Source organism: Manis pentadactyla (genome assembly GCF_030020395.1).
Source record: "Manis pentadactyla isolate mManPen7 chromosome 15 unlocalized genomic scaffold, mManPen7.hap1 SUPER_15_unloc_1, whole genome shotgun sequence".
NCBI lineage: Eukaryota > Metazoa > Chordata > Mammalia > Pholidota > Manidae > Manis > Manis pentadactyla.
In genome coordinates, this window is record NW_026644588.1 from 2,690,920 (window position 1) to 2,716,424 (window position 25,505).

Sequence of the window (25,505 nt, forward strand, 5' to 3'; positions counted from 1 at the left end):
TGGGGGGCGGTCACACACACCGACACAAAGCAGCTCCATAAAGTAAAATACAACAAAATGTTTAATGAGCAAATTCGTCTTAGCAAATATGAAACTGCCACAGAGAGGAGGAGGGGACGGGAGTCATGGGGCTGGGGACAGATCAGGAAGACTAAAGAGCATCAACTAGGTAAGAAACCGGGGAGAGGATGGGAAGAGGACCAGAGGCCAAGAGGACAGGTGCTGTGGTCCTGGAAAGGGAGAGGGCAGGGCACCGGGGGCTGGACAACAAAATTCAAAATAGTTTGGCCATAAAATATAAACACACTTATGTATCTACCATGGGGAAGGGGAGGCGAGGGGGTAATAAGGGTGAAGAGGCTGTTTGGGGAGGGGCTGTGGGGTCCTACCCTGCCCTGCTGTGCACCCCCCTCCTCATCCTGACCCCTTCCCTCTGTGTCTGTGGGTGTGTGTCTGGGGGCCTGTGCACGCAGTTCTCCAGTCCCCTCCCCCAACCCTCCATCCCACCCCCCCACCCTTAATTGCTGCCATTCCAGTTGCTGCCGGCTGTCATTCGGCTGTCACTCCTCTGCCCATCATCTTCAGAGGGAAGAAGGGGGACGCACAGGAGAAGCCCCCAGCCAGCCTGGCCCCCCCACCCTCCCCTGCTGCCTCTACCAGAAGTCCCGGCGGTGGTAAGAGTCGGGGTCACAGTATTTTGTGACAACCACTCTGTTGGCGAACTTGCGGCCTGTCAGGCCCTGCATGGCTTTCTGGCAGTCAAACACAGAGGTGAACTCCACAAAGATCTGTGGGAACAAGAGGCAGGTTGTGAAGGTCAGGTGGCCTCTTGGCCTCCAAGGATGAGCTGGCTCAGTCACAGCAACCAGCCAGCATAACCCAAACCCAGAACTCCACAGGAGGAAAAAGAGCATCAGCCATAGGTCTGGAGGCATTTACTCAAACATTCTCCGGACCCCCGGGATCAAAGAACAAGAGCACCAAGCAGAGACGTGCAGAAGCATGGACAGTAAGAAAGAGCAGAGGAGCTCAGGTCAAGAGCCACAGAGGACAGAAGAAGCTCCTTGTGGAGAGGGGCTATTTGTGTTCAGCGTCACCCCCCTACACCTGCAAGGTGCTGGGCACCTGGATTAGCCACGCCAAAGACCACCTTATCCTTAGACAACAGATGACGTAAAGGAAGCTCAGAAATTAGGATTCAAACCCAGGATAACTCATAAGAAAAAACTTCAATCTTCCTCAATTGATGCTTGTCTTGCTTATTAAACCACCAGTTTATAGGAAGTGGAGGGAGAGCAGGATACAACCAGCCTAATTCAGAACAGAGGGATTAAGATAAACGCCCCTGTTGCTTCAAAATGGCTTGTAAAAGAAAAAAGGGAGGGGGGGAAAGAGGGGTAGTTAACATAGAACTGATACATTGCAAGTCTGAGACCACACTGAAGGGGCCCATGTGGACGCTTACTCACTCCAAGAGCTGCGCTGACCACTGCAAGACAGTAAGGAGCGTCTGAATGTAACAAGGGCAGACACACTAAGGGTAATTTTCCCAATGTAACAGTGTGGTGGCTACATTAATATCAAAAGTTTTCTTAAGTTTAGAGCAGTAGTTCTCAACCAAGATGAATGTGTCCCCAGGTGACATCTGGCAACATCTGGAGACATTTCTGGCTGTCACAAAGCAGGGCGTACTAGTGGGTAGGGGCTGGAGATGAGGCACAACACCCTACAGCTCGCAGCACAGATTCCCAAAGCCAAGAGTGACCGGGCCAAGATGCTAGTAGGTGTTAGAGAAATATACTTAAATACCTCAGGGGAGATATGAGCTATACTTTAAATTATTTCAGCAAGAAAAAGGAGGGTGGGAGGCTACATATAGGAATCAAGATATGGGTAACCTGAACTGGGTGATGGGGCACTACTCTATCTGTGCTACGTAACAGTTTATCAGTACGTTTGAAAAGAAAAAGTCTAAAAATATTTAAACACCTGATCAGAGTCCAGGCAGGTCTTTCCATTTGTTCCTCCCGCAAATACTCAGGCCCCATTTAAGCCCGGCTCCCATCTAGTGCCGACAGCACTGAATCAAACTGATGTGTCGGGAACCTGGTGTCTCCACCACACACAGTGAAGAGTAGGCAGTGGAACAGGAGGGACGGCTGCCCACCTTCTGCCTCCGCCCATCCCTGGGCCCCCGGCCCGTGACACTTCCTCTGCTCCCTGGACAAGTTCAGTCAGCCCGAAGCCCAAGCTAGCAGCACTGTGCCCATGGTGACGGGGTTTCTATCTGACCTCAGGCCTGGACTGCACCTCTCCCAGCTCACTGCTCCTTTCACATCTCTGCTGGCATGTCAGGACCCTGAAGCCAGCCCACCAGCACTGTCTTCCCCTCCCTGAAACCTCACTTCCCTTGCCTCTCACATGCCTTTTCCATGCAGTGACCATGGCCAGGAGTCTGAGCATGTCACTGGGCTCCCCGCCCCGTAGCCTGCACACCCACATCACCCACCAAGCCCAGGCATTTACTGGCTGATATGCCCCAAGGCCACTGGCATCCTTTGTCCTCCTGCCAGCTCTCTAAACCGGGTCACCATCTTTTCACCCAGACTTCGCAAGCCATTTAGCTCCCAAAGCGCCAACCATCACATCACTGTCACCTCTCAGCCCCTCCAAACTTCCAGACTGCTTTGAGCCCCATGCCCACCCCAGCCTCACTGTAAGGGGCCAGGCATCTGACCATAGTCAAGACCTTCAGAGCTTCCTCCCTCCTGCTCAGAGGAGCCCCCATCTTCTAACCCTCCTGGGCCTGCTGCCCTTTAAGAGCTGCCGTGCTGGCCCAGCCCCTGGCCACCTCCCCACCATGCTCTGCTCTGGCTACTCTGGCCTTGTTGTCCACAAACACACAGGGCAGACTCCTGCCCCAGGGACCCTGTGCTTGCTGCACCCCCTGATCAGGACCCCACCTGCCTATCAGGCTAACCAGGCCTCACTCAGGCCTGTGTAAGGCCACTTCCTTACCTTGACCTTCCTGTCTAAAGCAGAGCCCAAGACGATCCAGCTCCTACCTATACAGCACGTGTGCTGTCAGTACCCAGGCTGGCTGGTCCCAGCACTGCCTGGTGGCAAGAACACCACCCCACTCTGAGGGGCTAGGTCAGCAGGCGAGCAGTCCCCACCTCCCGGGGGTGATGTGAAGTGTGACACCTGGCATGCCAGAGTGACCTGGCTCTGTGGGCTCCATAATCAGACTGCAACATCAGAAGCCAGACCATTTGGCTGTGTCCTGGAGGAAGGGCCGGGGCAACTGCCACAAGAGGTCAAGGGTCATGCAGGTAGAGGTAGTTAGCAGAGCAACTGAGATTCAAGTGGGTTGCAGCTGCCCTGCTTTTAACACCTTCCTCCCTACTCTACAGGTAGGGTCAAAAACCTTGCAGCACAAGGTCATAAAGCAGTCAGGTTCCGAACCCAAGCCACCAGAGCCTGAGGCTTGGCCACATTCTGGGTCATAACTGGGGGCGTGTGCATGCATCTCAGAGAAGAGACACACAGAGGAGGCGGGGGTGGGGTCGCACACATGTCAAAAGACGGAGACAGAGTTGGGTGGGGGGACGCACCTTCCCGCAGCCAGGCACCTCCACACCGTCCACGGGCCGGGGGATCTCAATGGACTTGACCAGCCCGTACTTGCTGCACTCGTCACGCACGTCCTCCACGATCTCCTCATACTCCTCGTCATCCAGCAGCTCCTCAGGCAGCACCATATTCATGAGGCACAGGACCTCCGTCGGGTGGCCACCCATCTGCACCTGGGAGCTCATCAGCCCCGGCACTTGCAGCGTCACAGGTGTCTGGTTGATGGTGCTCTGTGGGGCGAGTGGGGGCAAGCGTCACAGGCTGGCCGGGCACCCTCTCAAGGCCCGCCTCCCGGCCAGCTCCCCCACAACACCAGACTGCAACCCAAGGAAAACTTCACCCTGCCCCTGAAGGCTCAGGTGCCCACTCCCAATGCTGCCCAGGAAAGCTGGGCACAGAGTATAGGGCCGGCCTGCCCCAGCCCCGCCCAGCCACTTCCCACCCCCCAGGTGACCCTCTAGCCAATGAAGATGACGTGCCAGGGGGCTCACCAGCGTGGCATTCTTGGCTCCCACACTTGCCCTCTGGACTAGCAGTTTCTTATCCCCCAGCTGCATCCCATTAAGCCCTGCGATGGCCTGCATTTGGGGGATGACAGGTAGGGTGCAGGGGAGAGCAGCGGGTCAGGGGCCAGGAGCCTACCACCTTCCCCTCAAGTCCCAATACCCCAGAGCCGGGCATTGGTCGGGGAGAGGAAGGCCAAGGGGTGAGAGCATGGGAAGAGCTAGAACCACAGGTAAGAAGCTGGCTGAGTGCCCCACACAAGGACCTGCTTTAGGCTGGCCGCCTCCCACCCAGCCCAAGGGGAGACAGCACGGCACAGGGTGGGTCGGGGGAAGGGCAGGTGGGCAGCACCAGGGCCCAGGGCTCACCTGGTCCGTGACGTTGATGTCCACGTACTCACAGAAGGCGTAGCCCTTGGAGAGCCCCGTGGCACTGTCCTTGACAAGGTTGAAGGCCTTAAGAGGCCCAAAGGATGTCAGCAGCTCTTTCACCTGAGGTGGCCACAACTTGTCAGGGCTTGTCTGGGAAACAAGGGTGGGGGGTGGGGGTGGGGGGCAGAGGCACGGGTCTACCTGGTCATCGTTCAGGTAGTTGGGTAAGCCCCCGATGAACAGCTTGTGGGCAGAGTCTGGGACCACGGTAGACACCACTCCTAAGAGAAGAAAGGAGTAGATGGACTTCGGTTCCCAGCACAGGTCGTCACCCAAAACCCAGGCCAAATCTGCAGGAGAAGCCCCTCTCACTGGACGTGGTGGCAGAAGGCCCCTGTCCCTCCCATCGGTGTACCCACCCAGCCACGGTGGCTGGAGACATGACAGAGAAAGCACCATGTCCCAAACCTGCCGCACCTGAGCCTCATGGAGCAGCATTCCTGAGATTCCAGAATGAGACCACAGCAGCGCCCCCACCCCAAGGCCATGGAGCCCCCCTGCTGGGGTGACCCTCACAGGTCAGAACGGCTCTCACCCCACTGTGGAGGGGTCAGGATGGCCCACCCACCACTTCTGCATCTTTCAGGCCTCAACTCAGAGCCCATTCCTCCAAAGCTGAAATCCTGAAATCAGGCCTCCCAGAAAGCCTCCCTGGCCTCTCCCCAGTGGCCCTGCCACTGGCGCAGCTGGGCAGGCCACTCCCCACTCCCAGTGGCTCTCTGGCCTCTGTATGACATTAGCCTGCTGTGTGATGTCCCTGCTCACTCAGCACTCTTATGCCAGCACCCACGGAGGGCTGGTATGGCTGGAGCATGTCAGCTGGCACCCACTAAATCCTGCCCTCTCCACTTAACTGTGGATTCAGAAATGTGCCTGCCAGGTGGCATCACCAGTTTCACAAATCTGTCAGTCAATTCCTAGAGCCTTCCCAGGGGGCACGAGCTACACAGCACCCCCTATGGACACAAAAGGATGGAAACAAGGACCCACCACCCATGCAAAGGCCCCACCCTTCACTCTCCAAGTTCAAGCCCACAGCTGCCCGGCCCCTCGGCCTTGCCTTCCTCTGCAGTCCTGCACCACGTGGCCCCGCCCACCTCTTCCTCACCTTGGGGAGGGCCAGGTGAGGTGGTAGGGCCCCAGACAACAGGCCACTGCACCCAGGGAAGGGTGCGCCCAGCCACCACCCTGCCCTGAAGAAGTGCTGGCACCCACCCAGCAGTTTCCAGAGCCAAAGCCGAGCCTGTCACGGCGGGATGAGCCGGTGTGTCCTGGGAGCAGGGCTGCAGACCAAACATCCACTATAGGCCAGGACCCTGAGGTCCCACGCACCCCATCCTCCACCTCACTGCTCTAAGAAATTCTATCCGCAGCATGGAAGGAGAAGCCCAGCCTGCAGCGAGTGCACACAGCCCAAGGCCACACAGACTTAACTCCAGGATCCTCACTCACCCGACTGCACAGGCCACTCTGGCAAGCTAAGAGCTCTGCTATGGCAGACGAGGATGTGCAAAAAAGTCCCAGCATGCCAGCAGGGCACTGGCAGAGCCAGATGAAGAACCCCAGCCATCAGGCCCAGGCTGGGACCCACTGTGCCACACACCTCAGGAAAGCATATGGTGCTGAGGGCACCAGAGTCGGGCCCCCAGGCCACAGTGTTCTCATCTGCAAACAGACCACCTGACACCACCCTGGCCAGGCCTCCCTGCACAAGGGAGCAGTCAGTCCATGCCTCAGTGGTCAAAGGCCCTTTGTGGACACTGGTTCTGAAGCAGGGGAGAACAACCCATTCAGGATCAAACAGCCAGGAAACAGTGATGCCAGTCAGGAACTGAGGTAGGTCTGGGTGCCCAAAATCAACCCCAGACATAACATGCAGGCCTCCAATCCCCCTGGCTGCCGCTCCTCCCTGCTTCCCCTACCTGCTCGCTCTGAGGGGCTACCAGCACATGCCTCTCGTCCTAGAGCCTTGCTACCCCTCAGGAAGCCATGCCAGCAGCCAAGCAGTATTTCCTGGTGCCTGGCAGTGTTGCCTCCTCCCCAGCAGGCCCCGGACTGCCTCATGCACTGGGCCTGGCACAGGGAAATCCTGCTGGGGAGGGGGAAGGCTGACAGGGAGGAGCCACCCAATGGGGGGCCGGACTTCCAGAGCTGAGGGCAGGCCTGGGCACAGGGCCAAGCTAGATTCACAGGAGGGCTGACGGCGGCGTTCCCGCTGCTGGAGTCAGCACTGGCTCTTCCCGCTCCCCACTCCACCTTGTCTGAAAAGGACCAACTGGGACCCTATGTCAGCACTGGACAGCTCCAGGCCTGAGGTGGGTGGGAACCCATGGAAGGGCTCAGGACCCCAGATGTGTCCTGCGTGGTTTCCAGTCAGCATCCTTTTATCAGGGTGAGGAAGTCACCTTTCTGGTTCCTGAACTGTTCCTTTTCCAACCAAGAAACCAGAATTTTGTCAAATGCTTTCTTCCACTTTCGTCTCCCTAAATAAATTTTTTTTTTTAGCAGAGAAAATCAGACCATTGGCTTTATCACAGAGAAAGTCCAATGGATGCTGAACCCACTTCCTGCTGCTTCTGGCAGCCCCCCACAAACGTACGGACATGCCCAGCCACCAGCGTGGACCCTCAAGCCTCTCTGGAGACACAAATCCCAAAACGAAATCAGTGATCTTCCTTTGGCTCAATGAGTGACACCCACTCCCTAGCAAGGGCCCCAACTCAGGAAGACTGCAGACCAACCACAGCCTGCCCCTGTATCTGGGTCTCCATGCCCACCAGAGGCAGAGGCAGGGCAGGACACGAGAGCCAGACTTCCACACCTGGAAGATCACTCCTCACCCCTGGGCAGACACACAGCGCCCCACGCTTGCTCTCCTCCTGTGACACAGCACCTCAATTCACCACAGCAGTGGCGGGTACAGCTTCCCAGCAAAGGGCCACGTGGTAAATAAAATGAGCCACAGTGTCTGTCGCCACCCAGCTTAGCCACTGCAGCGCCAATAAACCTTTGTTCAAAGCCGCACCTGGACCTCTGGATGTCACCTGCTACTCCTGCACTACAGACCCATCACGATGATGAACAGGTCCAAGACACACGCACGAGATAAAGCCAACGCGGCCCTCAGCAAGCTGGTGGGCCCTCATACCCGAGTGAGGGCGAGCCCACTGAGCTTCCTCAAGAGGCCCAGAACGTTCTGTAGCTTCATCTGGGAGACGGTCCTGCAGACACTGCATATGCAAAAAGCTGTCAGATGCACACTCCAGCCGTGTCTTAAAAGTAAAGAGATGCCCTGAATTTACCAAAACTGATAGGAAGCCAGGCACCCAACCTGGTCCCAAGGTGCCACCTCTCCAGGACTCCATGCGCCCCCATCACACAGTGAAGATCCAGCTCAGTTTCTACAAGGCGTCCATTAATATGAAGCCACAGCCAAAACCCGCATCCTGCTTACTCACTCCAATTTGCCAGAACTGCAGGGGCCTGACCCCTGGGCCCCCCAGCCCCCATCTCCCACCCACCACCAGGGCCCCAGAGGTTGGATCTTCCCCTGCACCAGTTGACTATGGGGGTGAGCAAACCACAGCCTGCAGGGCGAGCCGGCCATGGCCATTTCCCACACAGCCTGCAAGGCTTCTCAAAGGCATTTCAAGCTGTGGATGGCACATGAAACCCAAACGTCACGGCCATACCTGTTGAGGTTCATGGCAGGCAGCCACGCCTACTCATGCACCTTTCTGTGGCTGTCATGCTACAACAGCAGGACAGAGTGCCTGCGACAGAGACTGTACAGCCCCCAAAGCCAAAAATGTTTACCCTCTGGCCCTTTGCAGGGAAAGCTCACTGACCCTGCATCTGCTGTTACGACCAAACTGTAGTGACAGTGGACACCGTTATGGGGAGCAGCTCAGGGCACACCGACCTGAACACTGAGCCTGACGACAAAGGCTGCCAAGGGGCCAGACTCCACACAGGGAGCTTTACTGACAAACTACCAGACCACACGTGCACCCACTAACCTCATGGCCCCAGCACAAAAACGACAGCCAGAATACAAGCTTCTCACTTCCCTCGACACCTTCCACCTGTCATGGCTCTGCTGCTTACAAACAGGGAGGACCCCCACCTCTCCAAGGGTCTGAGCCACCAGATGAAGCACTCACACCACTTCCTAAGTAGTTACTGACAGGCTGGAGGAGAAGGTGGGGCAAGACCACTCACCAGGCACGTAGACAGAGGGGTTCTCTGACATGCCAGGCAGGGGCTGGTAGTCGTGAGGCCTGCGGATCTTCAGTGACTGGCCCTGGAAGATGATGCCATCAAAGGCCATGGCCTGGGTGGTCTCATCCACTGAACGGAACTGAAGGAAAGAGAAGGGGTGGTAAGGGGTGTGGGTGAATGGCCATTCCAGTCCCCAGCCCCAGGGCCTCTGGGACAGCACCCTGCAGAAGGCCCAGTGCAAAACAAGGGCTGCTGCACAGGTACTGGGCCAGGACTGGCGTTCACCTCCCCAGTCCCACCACACGCCCAACCCACCTCCAAGAAGGCAAAGTTCTTGTCCTGGTTAATCTGCACTGCCAAGACGGGGTTGCCGGGAGCCTGCGTCAGCCCCCCCAGGCGCATCTGGGCATTGAAGAAATCCATCATGGCTTCCTGCAGAGGGAATAGGAGACAGGGAGGGGCGGGGAGGGGGGTGGAGAGAGGAGGGGAAGGGTGAGAGAGGGAGACACAGAGGGGTTTTGGGGTAGGGGAAAGGAGGAGGGCAGGGGGGTGGGGGGAGGAACAGTGGAGTGGGGGTAGGGGCGCAGAGGTCAATAGTAGGAACAAGAGCAGGAGGAAAGAACGAGAGAAAACGGCAGGAGGAAGCGGGAAGATAAACAGCCGGGCCAGGAGGCGACAAGACAGGCACGGGGGGACCACAGGGGCCCCGGGGGGAGAAGGTAAATCGCTCAAGAAGGATGCAAGGAAGTGAAAACAGGAGAGAAGAAAGAACATGAAACAGAGGAAACAAAGAGACGGAACATGTGGGGAGAGACATTCGGTGGTGAAATACGAGGAGATGAAAAGAAAGCAAGGAAGAAACAGCAGGTGGGACCCAGAGAACCCGAGTGGAGAGGGGAGAGGGGAGCCAAGGAGGGGGAGCAGGGGACGCAGGGCAGGGAGGGGGCGGGGGGGAGAAAAGAGTGATGTGGAGGGATCTGGCCCTGGAGTCCGGGGGCTGGTTTATCAAATGTAGCAAAGTGCAGGGTGAGAAAGTCAGAATGGACCTTACTTGCCTTCGACGATGGTAGCAAACTTTTTGTTGCTACGAGGGATCTCAGCCCCACAATATTTCACTTTAAAGAGAAATGGAAACAACTCTTTGATCTCGGGATTCTCAGGGGGTGCCACGGGAAGGGGTGGGGAGAGGGGGAGAGGAGCGTGGGGAAGGTGGGGGAGGTCAGGGCGATCAAAATAAAAGAGCAGCGACCACGGGAGGGATGGGGAAAAGGATGGGACAGGCAGCAGAGAACAAGAGGCGTGTCAGAAGAGCTGAGGGGGGCGTGCGTCTGTGTGTGTGTGTCCGAGTCTCCCTCTCTGTCTCTCTGGATTCAGATTCGGATTCGTGGGTTCGTTCTGTGTGTGCTTAAGCCCTGGGCTGCAGAGGGGGTTGGGGGAAGGGAGACGGGAGAGGGGAAGAGCGGGGAGGGAGAGGGCCACCCCCAGCCCGGCCCCTGGCTGGCTCAACTCCATCGGTCCGTCTGGGAGGGGGCCGGGGGGTCTTGCAGGAGCAGAGTCTGACCCGTGCAGGGTGGGGTGGGGTAGGGAAGGGAGGGCAGGGCAGGGCAGGAACAGGTGGGGGGCGGGCAGGGGAGAGCAGTACCTCAGTGATGCCAAATGGGATGTTGCCCACGTAGAGGCGCCGGGCCTGTCTGGTCATCTGGCTCCCGACCACGGGCACCGGCGTCGGGGTCACGGCCAGACCATCAGGCGTCATGGTGGGGAGAAGGGCAGTGGCTGGGATCTGACCCGCAGCTTCAAGAGGGGCAGGAAAAGGTTAAGCCCCATCAGGGCCCGGACTCAGGGACGGCCTGCCTCACCCCTCAGGAGCCCCCTGGCCTGCTCAGCACTCCAGCACACCCGGCAGCCAGGAACCCGCACCTCCGAGAGGCCAGTCTCCTGCCGGCAGCCCCATCGCCGCTACCCCTGGGTTCTCAGGACATCTCCTCCTGCAAGGAGGCTTCAAAGGAGCAGAGAGCAGAAAGCCCAGGGCACAGACCTCATCTACCCTCCCCATCATGGGATCCAGGGTCTGTTTCAGCCCACACACAGGCCCTCTAGCGAGGAGCCCAGCAGCAGCCAGAGCCTACCTTGCATGGCCTTGTACTGCATGGGGGTGATGTGCTCGAAGCCAGGTGGCGGCACGTCCCAGTATTTACGGACCTTCTTCTTCTTCTCATGGCGGGGGGAGCGACTGGGGTTGGGGGGAGAGTGGGGCAGGGCAACCTCAGTCTGACCAAAGGTGGGTCTGCAAGCCCCCCCAAGTACCCCTCAGCTCCCACTGGGAGCTCCACGCTCTCCGGGAGGGAGAGGATCTGGGTTAGGGCTATGCCCAGGCCTGGGGGAGGGTGCTGGTTTCAAGGTAGGTGGAATCTCTTCCCCAGCACTTGGGCCAGGGCTGGTTAAGGATGGGGCAGGATTGCAGGGGTTGGGGGAAGAAGGCAGGGAGGCAAAGGGAGTGGACAGCAGGCTGAAAGGGCAGGAAGAGAAGCTCACATCAATCCACCGTGCTCCTCTTTAGCGCCTCTGGTCAAAGGTTTGCTGGGGGGTGGGAGGGAAAGGTATGGGAAGGGGTGACTGGGGGCCCTCCTCTTCCCCACACACCACACCCCCCCAGAGCAGTGGGCCCCAGGACAGGGCCGAGGTGAACAAGCAGCAAGCAGGCCCCCTCGGCCCTGCCTTTCCCCCCAAAAACCAACCACGCCAGGAAAGAGGACATGAGGAAGGAGGAAGGGCCAGACAGACCACTTTCTAGCTGAGCTGGGAGAAGACAGGAAGACTTCCACCTATCCTGCCCTTCCTCACCTAAGGGGGCAGAGAGAACGGAAGGGAGCCTAGGAAGGGAAGAGGCATTACAAAGCAGAAGACCCCCATCCCCAGGCCAGAAAGCAGCTGGGGAGATGCTGCCCTTCTCCAAGACCACCCTCTTCCCAGGAGGCAGAGCCCAGCCCCATAGACAACCACAAAGAAAAAGAAAAGCAGACACAGGCCTTTGGAGTCAGGGTTGGTGGCAGTCCCTTACCTAGAAAGAGACAGAACCAACCCTGTCTCGACTCCGCTCTAAGATAAAGAACCTGCTGACCCCATCAACCCACCAAAACCTGAAGAAAACCTCAGAAACAGAAGGCAAAATAAACCAAATTCAAGACTAACAAGCAGCAGACCCCACCCCCAGACGCGCACAGGGACACCCAGAGGCAAGCGTGGGTCTGAGCACAGGGACGCCCCGAGCCTTGGTACCTGCGCCGCCGCCTGTCCCTGGAGGCACTCCGCTGGTCCCGGGTGCGCCGCTCACGGCTCCGACTCCGGCGCTTGCGGTCACGACTCCGAGAGCGGCTGTGGCTGCGCTTCCGGTGCCGGTTCTCCTTGTCTCGCTCTGCAGAGGCAGATGGCCATGAGCTGAGGCAGGGTGAGGCCCAGCCCACCCGCACACAGGGGCCAAGCCCCAGGCCCCGGGAAGCCGCCCCTGGGGGAAGGGGAGACAGCAAGCTTCCTGGGTCCATGAGTGAGTCCAGGGACCCTCAGGGACCCAGGGATCGGGAGCTGGTTACCTGAGGGGACAGGGCCTGGAAGTGCCCCAGGGGTGTGAGATACCTGAGGATGCTCAGGAGGAGCTGGGGAGCCAGAGAAGACGAGGAGGCTGGCTCCTGGTCCCCCTCGAGGGTGAGGGGCCTGACCCCAGGGTCGTCCCTGAGGGGCAGGGCTAGAGGCTGGGGAATCAAGAGACCCAGTGATGTTTTCCTGAAGGGACCTGGTGACCCCTCAGGAAAGACCTCCTCAATCAGCTGACACCCACAGCCCCAGCATGAGGCTCTGGGGTCAGGTGCCAGGTAGGATTTAATATCCCCAGGGAAACAGGGAAACCCAACCCGTCCCTTTCCGCTCCAATGAGCTCCACTGAGTAACGCAGGCCAGCTCTGCAGGTGCCTCTTTCTGAATTTGGACTGAAGAAAATGCCCTGTCCTACCCCAGAAGGCGGAGGCAGGGAGGAACATGGCACACACTGACCCCAATCCCACCCCACCCAGCCAGCCAGCCCCATTCTGGGGGCAGAGGATCTGGAGTCTGGTGTCTTGCAGACTGTCCACCAGCCCCCAGCCCTGCTGCACCACTGGCCTTGGGGTGGTGCCTAGGAACTAACTGCGGTTCTGCTGGCAGGGACACGCTCAAAGCCTATGCTCCCAGCTGACCTCCCCTGGGAAGGACGTGTGGGCCAGGAGCGGGCCAGGCCACAAGCAGGCGCACCCGTCCCAGCACATTCCCACGGTTCTGAGGCACAGCGTCCTCACCTAGCCGTCAGGCACAGCTTCGCACACCTACCAACTACCACATCTGGAGACAGGACGAGGCACTAAGAAAAGCGGGTCAAAGGGAACTTTAGTCTAATCCATGCTGCTGTCTGATATCTTTGATGCAATTAAATGGCTTTTTTGTAAATATAGCTCAACTCCAAAACGACTAAACCTCAAGAAAAACATGTACCTTAGAAAGAAAACAGCAGCAAACATCAGAATTCTTTCTAAAACCAAATCTGTGCTAGCCTTATTTGTACTTAATCCTTACCACCTTTTGGGAAAACACTACTGCAGGTTTAGGTAACAGGAAACTGAGGGACAGGTCACATGACTTGCTCACCACACAAAATACGGACATGGTGAGGCCTGAATGTGACCCCTGCAATGGCAGCAAGAGCAGCAGAGTCAGGCTACCCACCCCCTCACCTCAGGCGGGCAGAGCATGCCAAGGCCAGGCCAGAGGCCCCCATGACAGTGGGAACTACTGACAATCTCCCGGAGAGCAATAAAGTATACCATAAAACAAACCAAGGGCTGACACCCAGAGGGAACAGCAGGGAACGAGCTGGCAGTGTGAGCTTAGCGCATAGGCTTGGCCTACGACTTTGGGCCTCTGGCTCCACCCCTTGGGCAGGCGGTGAGCCCCAAGAACTGTTTCTGTGGCTAAAGCTCTGAAACAGACAAGCAGGCAGAGAGGGTCCGACCCAGAGGAAGCAGTGATGTGGGATGCAGACAAGGAAATTAATTCTCTGGAGACACAGGTGCACTAGGCAAAGGCTGCAGATAGGAGGAAGCTGGCCCACAAAGACGAGGACAACAGGTGAGCCACACATGAGCAGAGCTTTCCTGTAAGATGAGCTCCCCCACCCCCCACCAACATACACACGATGACCCTGGGCAGTTCAAAACAGAAAGGAAGCCTTGCTTGCTCAAAATGCTATGGCCAAGTTGTGTGAACAGCTCCACCAAACCAGGCAACGAGGCAGGGCTGAGCGCCTCGTTTCCCAGTACAGGGCAGGAAGAGGAGAGGGCTGTGCAAAGACGGGTCCACCTGGGGGAACGCAGGCAGCAGGTCTACAAGTGCCTCAACGAAGGGCCCAACCAACCAGCTCCAGCTAGTTGTCCAGCCTAGCGGAACTTGGCCTTGCAGCCAGTCAGGCGCAGGGTCAGCTTTGTCAGCTTATGAGCTGTATAAAGCCACACAAGAGGACCCAAACTTTTAAAGCTTGGTTTTTCTTCTTTAAACAAAGGTCATATCCATTCCCCAGTTGGGAGGACTTGGTAAAATAACATCTGGAACGCACTTTTTTCTCTGCCCATCCCCAACCCTGACACCATCTCTGAGGAAACCCTTCCTCTCTACTTCCTAGGCACACAATTATACTAAGGATGGTGTCACAGTAAGAAATACTGCTTATTGGGCACTTGGGTATGCCAAGCCACGTGCCACACACTTTACATGTTACCCCATTTAATCTCCACTTTACCTCTGACCAGCTGAGACCCAGTTAAATTTTTAAGCTTTCTGAGTCTATTTCCTCCACCCAGTAAAGGAAGGGAATCATTCCAGCCTCCTAGAATTACCAAACGATCCACTTAGAAAACCTGTACAAGGAGCGTGGCAAAGTGCCTGCCTGGCACATGGCAGTGTAACTGTAATTACTACCATCCTTGTTCATTTCAAAATAAACAACACAACCTTGATGCTCCAGTTACACACGAGGAAAAAAAACACACAAAGATAATAAAGTAGCAACAAGTAGACATTATAACTCAAGTCCAACTCGACTCTTCCAAAACCTTTACTGTCAAGCAGCACCAATCCAGTCACCCCCGCCCCGACCCAGCTCCAGCTGGGCTCAGGCCGGCGCCACTCATCGCAGGCAGCTTAATCCGCAAGTCCCACACCTTCCCTAGGCCTACGCTTCTTCACTCTCAAACCAAAATAGGGAGACAGGGGGAATGTTTTCAACGTCCAATGACTCCCAGTTCTAATATTCTTGGGAATCTCAAAGTTATCTGCGCGAAAGCCCCTGCTTTGTAGACTCGGTCTCACCTGGAGGGTACTTGCCTCACACCCTCCCCTAAGGAACCCAATAGGACCAGGTCCAAACCAACAGCTTCAAACCTCCAGCTTCCTTTCTACGTCGAGTACATTTATGAGGCTGGGTCTACGTGCCCCGAGTATGGGGTCGGACAGGAAGTGGGGTTCATCACTTGGGCAAAATAGGAGGCAAATACTACATAGTGCGATCCTCGGGTCTGCCAAGAGCCCCGCGGAAGCGACCGTCCGCGAGCGCACTCTAAGGAGGCACGAGGAACCCTATTCCCCGAGGGAACCTGCCTCACGCGCGGCGCCCCAAGACTCGGCCCTACCCGCGCCCACGTGAAAAGGGGGTGTCTCAACCGCCATTTTGGAATAAAAGGGGCGTGGAGAACTGGCCGCGGAGACGTCCGGAAGCGGAAGTACCGGGGCAGCGGGACAGAAGGGAGGACATTCGGGAACCGATATAATCTCCTTCCAGATTACTGACAAAAAGAGCCTGCGCGGGACCGCCCGGGGAGCGACCTGGCCCTGCCGCCACCGCGGCCGCCTCCGCCGGGGCCACGTGGGAGCGAAGCGGAGTTCGTGGCGCATGCGTCCCGGCCCTCGCCCCCCCCGCCTCCTTACCGCCCCGCCCGCGCGCGGCTACACGCCGGCGGTCACGTGAGCAAGGCGCGCGACAAGGGACGGTGTGGGGGGGGAGCCGCGCGGCACTGAGACGGGGAAGCGAGGAGAAAATGGCGGGGGGGGGGCACCGAGGGAATCCAAGAGCCGCCCTACCCGCCGCCCCGCGCCCCCGCGCCCTCACCTTGCTTATTCTCGTTGAGCTGCCGCTCAAACTCGTCGAAGTCCGACATGCTGAGGCGGCCGCGTAGGCCCTGTGCAGCTCTGGCCTCGCCTTGCCGCCCGCCCGCTCAGGCCGCTCGGCTACTTCCGCCGCTCGCTTCGGCTACTTCCGGCCGCCGCCGCCGGCGCTCCGCCACCTCCTACCTAATCAAGCCTCGACTGCCCGCCCCGCCCCGACTCCGCCCCTCTCCCCGCCCGCCTGCCCGCCTGCGAGGGGCCCCTCCCTCCAGAGCCTGGCTCCGAAACTTGTCGGCTATTTCCGGACTGTAGAAGGAGGCGTAGGAGCGGCGGCTTCTGCTACTTCCGAAAACACCCGAAGCAAGGGTTTCGCCGGCTTCCCAGGCTTTCGCAACTTTTCGGAAATCGGCTCTTCAGCGTTCGGGCGTTTCCGTAGGTCCTCGCGTTCCTCTGGGCCTAGTCCCCTACCAAGGGTTCGGCTTCTTCCGGCAATTCAAACCGTCCCAGTCTTTGGCGGCTTCCGCGGACACTGCCCGCTCCTCTTCACCAGCTCTGTCCAAGCAGTCGGCTACTTCCGACAGTCCTAACCGGCCCGGACTCCGGCACTTTCCGAGGGTTTCCGGCACTCGCCGTCTGGCCCAGCCAGAAATTAAGCTCAATGCCAAACTTCGGCTCTCTCCGGAGGTTCCACTCGCTCGCTTTACCTTACTCCGCAGAACTTCGGCTCCTTCCGGCACCGCTTCGGGAAGGCCTCACCACGGGAAACAGCTTCGACTTTTTCCGTCAGTGCTTCGGCTCCTTCCGGCTTCGGGAACCGAAAAAGGAGGGAGGACGAAGGCGAGGTGGGTCAGGGAAAGGGATACGGAAAAGGGGAGGGGTCCCGGCTCTCGGCACCTGGCTCTCTGCGTGGGGAGAATGGAGGAAAAGAACAGCCGATCTCGCAGAGGGCCTAAAAAGGTTGCGCGAGACAAAAGCAGCCAGCGAGTGGAGCGCGCGCAGCCGCTGCGGAGGTTTCCAGCGCGGCTTTGTGCGCCTGCGCAGGGTGGAAGAGGGAGGGCGGGAGACGGCCTTCTGCGCCTGCGGAGAGGTCGGTCTGAGGCTAGGTTTCTCAGTGCTCCGGAAAGGCACTGGGTTCCAGAGCTCCCAGTACGCGTGCGCGAGACTTCCCCTTCTTCCTGGGAAAGTACTGCATTCTCCAACGGCGAAGCTAGGCCGACCGCTCCTGGTTGCCGTAGCAACCGAGTAACCGCGCCGGGTCCCCTCCTGATGAAGGGAACACAGAGAGGGCACTTCCGGGAGGGAGATAATCCCGCATTATCGCCTCCTGGCGGAAAGGCGGTGGCGATGCCCTGGGCTCCTTAGTGGCTGCCTCCGCTAAAGGTCATTGAGCCCCGATTCCTGCTGCCGCGCCTCTAATTCGAGTAGTCCAGCGGGTCGTGTTCACGCCTCTTTTCCGGACCCCTGCCTCTCCGAGTCCCGCGGGGCACAGCTGCTTCTCTCCCCTCCACCTCTGTCTCCAGGGGGGCTAATTACACCCTGTCTCCCCCAACTTCCCCCGTTTCCCCGCCCGCTCCCTCGAACCCCCCCCACCCGAGCCCCAGTCACCGTCTCCGCGGCAATGGCCACCCCCTCCCAGGAAGAGGCGGGGGGGCTAGTTTATTCCAAATTTTATCTTTTTAATTTAAATTCTCTGAATAATTCTCTGTCTCACGTGGACTCGGGGGTGGTCCGGAATGCGGGTGGGGAGCTCCTTGGTGGCAGGGCAGACAGGGCCAGCCAGCCTCTCCTCGGGGTTGAGGGCCTGGGCCGGGGTATGGACAGTGCCCCTCTCCTGCAGAGTGAGTGTCCAGCAGTTTTTCCAGTGAGGGTGCAACGGTGCAGCTCAAGTATGTGTGTGTGTGTGTGTGTGTGTGAGTGAGTGAGTGAGTGAGTGAGTGAGTGAGTGAGTGAGTGAGTGTGTGTGTGTGTGTGTGTGTGTGTGTGTGTGTGTGTGTGTAGGGGGGCGGGGGAGGCGGGGAAGGGGAGGCAGCGCTGGGGAAGGGGCAGAAACCAGCCCCTAAGCAGCGGCTCTTCGGAGCCTGGCCAAATGAGATCCTCCCCAACCCAGGGAATGCAGAGGGAGGGGAAGATGCTAGGAAAGTGGGAGGCAAGGGGAGCAGATCTATATACTAGGGACCTAGGGTGGAAGTCGGGGTGTGCAGGAGGAGAGAAGCACACGCACAAACACGCTGCCCATCCCCAAAGTCCTGCAAGGGTCACACCACTCATGCACACGCCCCGCCAGTAGGGGGCGGAGGACGGGAAAAGGCGGGGCAAGGGCCTGTCCAGGCCAGGTGGCCAAGTGGGGCCGTTTCTAGGAGGGGCAAGATCACCGCTTGAAGCGATAAGTGATGGGCAGCAGCAGCTTGCTCTTCTTGAGGGCCTGCACCTTCTTGAGGGTCTCATCGTCCAGGGCCAGGAAGCAGCGGCGCGAATACTCGAGCAGACGTTCCTTGGAAGGGTCGAACTCGCCCACCTCGGCCAGCTTCTCAGGAGCCACGATGAGCAGCTCCGCGATGGGCGTGGTCAGTGCCACCGTGTTGCGGTCCACACGGTGATGCTCAAAAGCCCGAGACATGCTCTTCAGCTTTTGGAAGGTGCCCAGTATCTTCTTGTAACGGCAGAGGACCCCGTCGGCATCCTTCACTGCAGGGCCAAGGCAGGGATAGATGGGGAGGTGGGGTGTGGAGAGAGACACGTAGAGGGGGAGCACCACGGATGTGTAGGGAGGGCAGGTGGGGTGAGGGCCCCCACAGAGAGCAGGGACGCAGACAGGGACGGGGCAGCAGCCAGCAACAGAACAAAATGGGGAACAGCAGGGAGCACGGTTAGGAGTCCGAGGAGGGAGACAGAGAGGTGGACATTGGGTAAGTGGAAAATTGGAGCAGGAAAGCCCAGAGAGGAAGAGGAGGAAAAATGAATGGGAACGCATGGCAGGGATGCGCCTCAGCCCGCCTGAGCCATGGACCCTTCCCCATGCTACAAATGAGAACCTGAGGATCAGGAAGGTCAAGGAGACCCCCACCCCAGGGACCGACCAGGTGTGCGCTCTTTACTGATGGGGTGACCGGGCCTTGGGTTGGAGTAGGCGGAGCCTCTGGAGAGGTCACACAGCAGGTTCCCAGACTGAACCTCTGCAGCCCCCACCCCATGCCTCGCTCACCACGCTGCCTCTCCCGCGCCTTGGGCTTCCCAAAGCGCCTCCGGCCAGCGCCTCCCTTCTGCTTCTGCCTCTTCCTCTCACTGTTGCCGCCTTCTTCAGATGCTCCACTGAGCGAGGAGGCTGCCGACTCAGGGTCGGAGGCCTCGCCCCCAGCCCCACCCCGGCTGTCTCCCTCAGACCGCCGGGGCCCAGGCTTCAATCGGCAGTGGTCCTCTGGAGAGAAGTAAGGAGAGACACGCATGCGTCAACTGCGGGAACAGCAGGGAGGAGGCGGAGGTCTGTCTGCAGGGTGGGGATAGACATCACAGTACTCCGGTCCCCACGAAGGGGTCCCCTAACCAGGGCTGGGGCCCCCAAGGAGATGCAGTACAGATGTTGAGGTGCCCACCCAGACAGCTGAATACAGTAGTATCAGCTGGGGTTTGGGTGCAGAGGTGGTGGGTGGGTGGGGCATAGGCTAAGGTCACCCAGCTGACTGGCAAGAGGTCTCGAGGAGTGGCCTAGTGGAGAGTCAGTGACTATGTGGGGTTCCCACAGTGGAGAAGGGGTCTTCTGGGTCCTCTAGAAGACTGAACTCTCAAAACCCAGGAGGCAGATAAGGCCGTGGTTGAGATGGGGGTTCCACGTCTAATGGACTGGGAAAGGTGTGTGCCCGCCTTCACCCGGACAGAGAGTATGGTGAGCCTCTGATGCAGGGCCCCCCAGAAGGTAGGCAGGTCCTACTGAGCAAGTCTAGAGGCCCCTGGGCCCAATTATCCTGGGTAGGTTCCCATCAGTGTGGGGAGACAGTGGTAGGTCCCAGCAACCCAGGCTACAGGTGGTTCCAAAGCAAAGAGGCTCCCAATAACGTAGATGTTGAAAAATTGCAGGCCTTCTTTGCCCAGGCTTTTGGTTGAATTCAAAAAGAGGGATGTGGGTGCTCTTGGGGGTGGGGGTGAAGGGGGGCCTGCACACCAGGATGGGGAGAGCAGAGGTTGGATTCTCCAAAACACAGGGTAAAGATTCAGCAAAGGAAAACTCTAACTACCTGGAGGAAAGGATGGGGTTGTATTCAAAATAAATGGACAAGCAGGGCACAGGGTCCTGCTGATGAGCAGAAGCAGGAATCCAGCAGGAAGGAAGCTGGCTTAGGGTCCCAGAGACACCAGAGGACTGAGGAAAGAGTAGAGATGCCAGGTCCCCACTGAGCCACCAAACGAGTGTGTGGGTGAAGATACTGTGACCCTGAGAAGGGCCAGAGCTGGGCAACAGGACCCAGGAGTGAGTGGAGCAGGGGCCTGGCACATCAGGCACCCTCACCTGCATCCATACGAGCAGAAGAAATAAACTTGTCCAGCTGACACCGCAAAAAGTCCCTCTCCTCCTCTAGGTCCTCAATGCGCTTCTGCAGCCACGAGTTCCTCTCCAGGGCCATGTGCAGCTGGGCCCTAACACCATTCATCAGGGCCACAGCAGGGGATGCAGCCTCTGGAGGCTCTAGGGACAGCAGGGGACCCAGGTCATACCCAGACCTCAAGGGCCTTGCCTCCCAACTGACTGGAGTCCCTCCAAGCGCCCCCTGAAGCTCACCCTCAAAGTTTCCCCGAGAGGGGCTCAGACTGTAAAAGATCTGTGGGTCTAGGTGGGGCGTCTCATCGAAGGGGATGGAAATCTCGAAGGCCTCATCGTCCTTCTTCACTGAAGAGGAGAAGCCAGGGGTGTGGGGGATCACCCCAGGGAAGTCCCCAGACCCCCTGGACCAGCCCCCAACCACAGCAGCCCTAGGGAGGAGAGGGCAGGTATGCGCCCAGCTGTGGTGGGACCCCGAGGGATGGGAGCAAGGTCCCAGCTTCCTCACGTGTCCTCCTCCTGTTTCGGTCATTCATGGCGCGGCCTCCAGCGAACTCGGGCAGCTGAGCGCCTCAGGGGCACTGGACAGAAACAGCAGCCAGAGATGGAGAGACACAGATGACTCCGTAGGGACAGCCCAAGGGACGTGGGGCCCAACGCGTCAGGACTGAAGGCCCCGAGGCCTGGATCTGATGGAGGAGGGGACCCAGACCCCTCAGGACTGAGGGAGAACACGTGGGGTTCAAACTCCTGGACTCCTTGGGAAGGAGGGGACCGAGGGCGCAGACACCTAGGTACGGAACGGAAGGAGTTGGCCCCTCACGGGGTCCACAGAGCAGGAACATCCTGGTCTGCATGGGATGGACCCTCACCGTGGGTCACCTCGGGGTCAAAAACGAGAAGACTGTGCCCCAACTTCTAGGCATAGGGTGGGGGTCCAGCCAAGGAGCGGCACCAACCCACGGGCACCCCCACACCCCTTCCCCGCACTCGCGTGGGCGAGCAGAGCCCCTCCCCCTGGCAGGGGGCTAGGCGCGTGCGCAGTGTGGGGAAGGTCACGAGTGGGGGTGCGCCCCCCCCGCCCCCGCCCTTTGTCCCGCCGGTGGGAGAGGGAGCAATGGTGGCAAGGGGTCCCAGCGGGGGATGCGCCAGGCCGCGGGTGCAGGCGCGGCCACCACCCTCGCCCGCAGGTGCCCTGGGTCAACAGGCCGGTGCCCCGCGCTCACCCACCAGCGCGAGGAATTGGGCCCGGGGACCGACGGCGGCGGCGGCGCCCATGCCCAGCGCCGGGGAGCGTCTGCAAAGTGTCGCAGGGAGAGGAGGGAAGCGCCCACCCAGCGCGGACGGGCGGGGCGGCAGGGGCGGCGAGCCTCGAGGCGGGCGGTAGGGACGCCAGCCCTCGCCCGGTCCGCCAGTTGCTGTGCCTCCGGGAGTCCCCAGCTCCCGATGAGGCCTGCCGTTTGCGGCGGAGGCAGCGCCCGCATTTGAGCGATAGCCCCTTCCAGCACCCCCACATCCCCGCCCGCCGCGCAGCCAGGGCAGGGAGCGTCACGAAATTTCCAATTCCTCAAGAGCCGACGGCTCCCGGGGTACCAGGGTGGATGGCGACGCGATGAGTCGATTCCGGGAGGGGCAGGGAATGTAGGCGACAGCCAGGCAAGTTGAAGCACCGGGAAAATCCCGGTAAGCGATACCCCGGAAACTGGCTAGTGTGGACTCCAGCAACCTACCCCCTTATCTCCCGGACGTGCATCAGAGCAGCCAGACTCCACTGTTCCCAGGATCGTGGAGGACTAAAAATGCCCCTCTCGGAGAGTAGGGGGCCTGAGCCCCACCACCTCCCCCGTGGCAGTGATTAAGAGCTGGCTTGGAAACATTCAGACCTAGATCCCAGTCCGGACCGCTCCTCCCCAGCCTCAGTTTACTCACCTGCAAAGTGGGGGAGATTACAGACCCTTTTAGGTTCGTTGTGAGGATGCAGTGATATGACACGCACGAAATGCTCAGCCCAGCGCCTGGCCATAGTCGAGGCTCAAAATCCGGGCGCCGTTAGTACCATTTGAGGTCAGACAGTGGGAGGCTCTTTCCCTCTCCGGGGAGACGGCTGATTTGTTCTTCCGCCCAAAAACAGGTCGGAAGAAGAAATGAGGCCCTGCACAGTGCCTGGCACAAAACAGACGCACAAGGAAAATTCATTAAGAAGGCAGATGTTTACTCAGCTCTGTCAGCTCCCTGCCTCTTCTCCCATTCACTAGTAGCATCCATGCTCCGGACTCCGCCAGCCCTGAGGAGAGCTGGCTTTACCCCTGAAAAGGGAGAGTCTAAATGTGCCATTTAGAAAGCGGTAGCCACACCTGTCCCTCTGCTTCCTGTCACTGATAAATTGCAGGCTGGGAGGAAAGATCCAGGGGGAGGCACCTGTCCTAGTTCAGGGTTTTTCAAACTACAGGTTTATGGGTGGAGAATTCAATATAATAGGAAGGAATCGTCAGCTTAAAAAAAAATCATAGTTGAAATAAAAATCAGTGATCTGTACATAGCAGAAGGAACTATTGTTAAACTTTTGTTTCACATATATTTTGCATATCTGTATACTAGGTCATCATGTAAAATGTGCCTTGCAGTGGATCGTGATTTTTCAAAAAAGTTTAAAAACACTCTGCTTAGGTGACACAGGTCATGAGGAGCCAAGCCAGGACTAATCCCAGTGCATTAGGCCATCCTTCCCACTCCTTAGCCAGGCAAGCCAAGCACTCTGAGGCTGCAGTGAGATGACATGCAAAATGCTCAGCCTAGTGCCAGGCTACACCAAGGCTCAACATCCAGGTGCTACTAGAGTTATTTGAGGTCAGACAGTGGAAGATGGTGACTTGTTCCCTCACCCAAAGAGATTGGGCCAGGCACTTGCCGAGTCTCCCTGCTAGGCAGCAGGCAGGCCAAGCTGAGTCCCCCAAAACAAACCTGGAGTGCTCAAAGGGGAGAAGGTGTTTGTTTATTGGGTGTCATTTCGGCCTCTAGCTAGCAGGTCTGGGGCACCAGCCCCTAGTATCAGCATGCAGGCCTCAAGAAGATGCTGCAGATTCCTGATGGCCCCCAACCACATTTTTTCAGGCTAGACAGTTTCCACACACAGCACTCTCTCCCCCCACTCCTCCAGTCTGGGTTCAGCCGTGGGTTAACTGATGTCTCTAAGGCTAGAGGCTCCACTCTGTGAATGTGAGGTCTTGTTCCCATCTAATCTCCAAAACACTGAGCACCCGAAGACTATTCCTGGGCTCCTCTTTTAGATGGCGCTCAGCCTCCACAGGAGGTGGACCTGTGTCCAGGGCCCCCCAACCCCACCTCTGTCATTCGCAGGCTGAGGGCCACACGAGTCCAGGCACCCCCCCCAGAATCCCATGGTACCCTGCAGCCCGGCTTATGGATGCTTCCACCGAGTGTGCTTCTGCAGCGTGTTCTGCTCCATAAATCGGCGCGGGCAGTGCGGGCACTGAAACGGGCGCTCCCCAGAGTGGACCCGGCTGTGCTGGGCCAGCTCGCCTGCCTCGCGAAAACGGCGCGGGCATAGGGGGCAGCCGTGGGGCCGCCCACCGCCGGCCCGGTGAATGGAGAGGTGCCGTGCCAGGTGGCTGGCCCGCTTGAATGCCTTCCCGCAGGTGTCGCACTCGAAGGGCTTCACCTCCGAGTGGGTGATGCTGTGTCGTTGAAGGTACGACATGTACTCAAAGACCCGGGAACACACGGGGCAGCTGTAGCACTTTTTCTGAGCCGAAGCGCCATCGGCCCCGGACTCGCCCTGAGACCCCTCATCCACCAGCACCGTGTAGGGCACACCCTGGGTGTCAATGAGCAGGTAGTGGTTGGGCCTCCGAGGGGAGGACGTCTGGGGAGGTCCTGTGGAGGAGGAAGTTCCGGGTTCTGGGGACCGGCCTGTACGAGGGGAAGGGGCCTCCATGGCCTCAGCAGAGGGAATCGCCAAGGGCTGGGGGCAGGGGGCCGGCAGCACCAGCATCGGAGGGATGACTGAAGCCTGGTGGGGGCGGGGAGGATGAGGAGGTTACAGAGAGGGGAAATGCTTTCCCCTGTCTGTACTCTGCCCAGAACTCCTCCATCCCCCGGTATCCACCTCTTCCCCAGTCCTTCCACCCTGGACTCGATGACCCTCTGTGAGGCCCACCAGAGTCTCCCTCCTTTCAGAACCTCTCCTATCCTGTTCCACCACCCGCTGCAGACACAGGCTCTTTTTACCCCTCGGGACCTCGATCTTCCCCCTTGTGCCCTCCTCACGTCACCCGTGGGGCGCCTCTAGGCCCCACCCAATAGGCCTCCAGGTCTCTCGCCCCATTCTCAATGCCCCTGACCCGGTCTGGGTGTCCTTTTCTACCCTTGTGTGTATGCCTAGGCCCTCACAAACGCGCAGCCACGTTAGGACCCTCTGGTCCTAGCCCGCCCTCGGGCCACCTCCTCCACCTCTGAGCCCCCGTCCCCTCGCCCAGCCACCTCCAGGTTCTTTTCAGTCCACGCCCAGCCACCCCCGCCCCCTTTCTAGGCCCCGCGCTCTCTAGCGGTCCACGCCTGTGCGCCGCCCGGCCTCAAGCCCGTCTATCGAGCTCCCTGCGGCGTCCCTCGCGGCCTCGGTCCGGCCCTCCCCGGCCTAAGCACAGGTACCCACTCCCCTGCCCCGCCTCTCCGCGGCCCGCTCCCGGTTCCCTCCCGCGTCCCGGCCCCCGTACCCGGTGCGGCAGCCTCTCGGGCCCGGGCGACTCCGGAACGGCCCCGGGATACCCCGTGGTTGCTGGTGGCGGTGGGTCTGGGGATCTCCGGGTGTCCCCCAGCAGCTGGCGGCACCGGGTAAGGGGAGAGAGAAGAGGGTCCAAGGAAGGGGGGAGGCGGGGCCCATGGGCCTTCGGGAAACGGCTCCGGCCAGAAACACATACTGAGAAGGTGGTTCCCGGGTGCTGACGGTCCGGCCTCCACCCTGCATCCCTGCCGCCTTCCCCAAA

General features: G+C 59.0%; 3 protein-coding genes across 15 annotated transcripts; all 3 read right to left on the bottom strand.

Moving 5' to 3' along the window:
* Positions 1-43: 43 nt before the first annotated feature.
* U2AF2 (U2 small nuclear RNA auxiliary factor 2) lies at positions 44-17,195 on the bottom strand. Of its 2 annotated transcripts, none has more exons than XM_036909151.2 (12): positions 15,976-17,195; positions 12,069-12,204; positions 11,325-11,369; positions 10,919-11,022; positions 10,432-10,583; positions 9,105-9,221; positions 8,790-8,928; positions 4,710-4,789; positions 4,506-4,628; positions 4,113-4,211; positions 3,615-3,863; positions 44-788 (listed from the first exon to the last, which is right to left on the bottom strand). In XM_036909151.2, exons 1-12 carry the CDS (start codon positions 16,022-16,024, stop codon positions 654-656), a joined length of 1,428 nt encoding a protein of 475 aa, XP_036765046.1. In that variant the 5' UTR covers positions 16,025-17,195; the 3' UTR covers positions 44-653. The 2 variants fall into 2 exon arrangements, with proteins under 2 accessions (XP_036765046.1, XP_036765047.1); XM_036909152.2 differs by having other exon boundaries at positions 4,125-4,211; positions 15,976-17,190.
* Positions 17,196-17,463: 268 nt separating this feature from the next.
* CCDC106 (coiled-coil domain containing 106) lies at positions 17,464-22,583 on the bottom strand. Of its 10 annotated transcripts, none has more exons than XM_057496472.1 (7): positions 22,432-22,571; positions 21,011-21,083; positions 20,743-20,850; positions 20,473-20,649; positions 19,174-19,386; positions 18,400-18,656; positions 17,468-17,802 (listed from the first exon to the last, which is right to left on the bottom strand). In XM_057496472.1, the coding sequence occupies exons 2-7, from the start codon at positions 21,036-21,038 to the stop codon at positions 17,653-17,655; spliced, it is 933 nt and encodes a 310-aa protein (XP_057352455.1). In that variant the 5' UTR covers positions 21,039-21,083; positions 22,432-22,571; the 3' UTR covers positions 17,468-17,652. The 10 variants fall into 10 exon arrangements, with proteins under 10 accessions (XP_057352450.1, XP_057352451.1, XP_057352453.1 ...); XM_057496473.1 differs by lacking the exon at positions 22,432-22,571 and adding an exon at positions 21,733-22,424; XM_057496474.1 differs by lacking the exon at positions 22,432-22,571 and adding an exon at positions 21,729-22,424.
* Positions 22,527-25,452, bottom strand: ZNF581 (zinc finger protein 581). Of its 3 annotated transcripts, XR_008995480.1 has the most exons (4): positions 25,236-25,452; positions 23,908-24,396; positions 23,385-23,463; positions 22,607-22,665 (listed from the first exon to the last, which is right to left on the bottom strand). XR_008995480.1 is itself a non-coding variant. In XM_036909157.2 (3 exons), exons 1-2 carry the CDS (start codon positions 25,435-25,437, stop codon positions 23,921-23,923), a joined length of 678 nt encoding a protein of 225 aa, XP_036765052.2. In that variant the 5' UTR covers positions 25,438-25,452; the 3' UTR covers positions 22,527-22,665; positions 23,908-23,920. The 3 variants fall into 3 exon arrangements, 2 of the variants coding, with proteins under 2 accessions (XP_036765052.2, XP_057352459.1); XM_036909157.2 differs by lacking the exon at positions 23,385-23,463 and having other exon boundaries at positions 22,527-22,665; XM_057496476.1 differs by lacking the exon at positions 22,607-22,665 and having other exon boundaries at positions 22,694-24,532; positions 25,236-25,364.
* Between the last annotated feature and the right edge of the window lie 53 nt (positions 25,453-25,505).

Bases quoted from the DNA above. Each gene is read 5' to 3' on its own strand.
- ZNF581 (XM_036909157.2), bottom strand. From the start codon at position 25,437: ATGTGTTTCTGGCCGGAGCCGTTTCCCGAAGGCCCATGGGCCCCGCCT. The intron at 24,397-25,235 runs GTACGGGGGCCG...CCTCCTCCACAG, and splicing joins CCGAGAGGCTGCCGCACCGG to GACCTCCCCAGACGTCCTCC.
- CCDC106 (XM_057496467.1), bottom strand. From the start codon at position 21,034: ATGACCGAAACAGGAGGAGGACACGTGAGGAAGCTGGGACCTTGCTCC. The intron at 20,650-20,742 runs GTGAGCTTCAGG...TGCTGTCCCTAG, and splicing joins CTCTCGGGGAAACTTTGAGG to AGCCTCCAGAGGCTGCATCC. The intron at 17,803-18,399 runs GTGCAGGCCCTC...CTCACTCTGCAG, and splicing joins ACGATGAGACCCTCAAGAAG to GAGAGGGGCACTGTCCATAC.
- U2AF2 (XM_036909151.2), bottom strand. From the start codon at position 16,024: ATGTCGGACTTCGACGAGTTTGAGCGGCAGCTCAACGAGAATAAGCAA. The intron at 10,584-10,918 runs GTAGGCTCTGGC...CCCCTCTTGAAG, and splicing joins GCAGTACAAGGCCATGCAAG to CTGCGGGTCAGATCCCAGCC. The intron at 4,212-4,505 runs GTGAGCCCTGGG...CCCCAAATGCAG, and splicing joins ACATCAACGTCACGGACCAG to GCCATCGCAGGGCTTAATGG.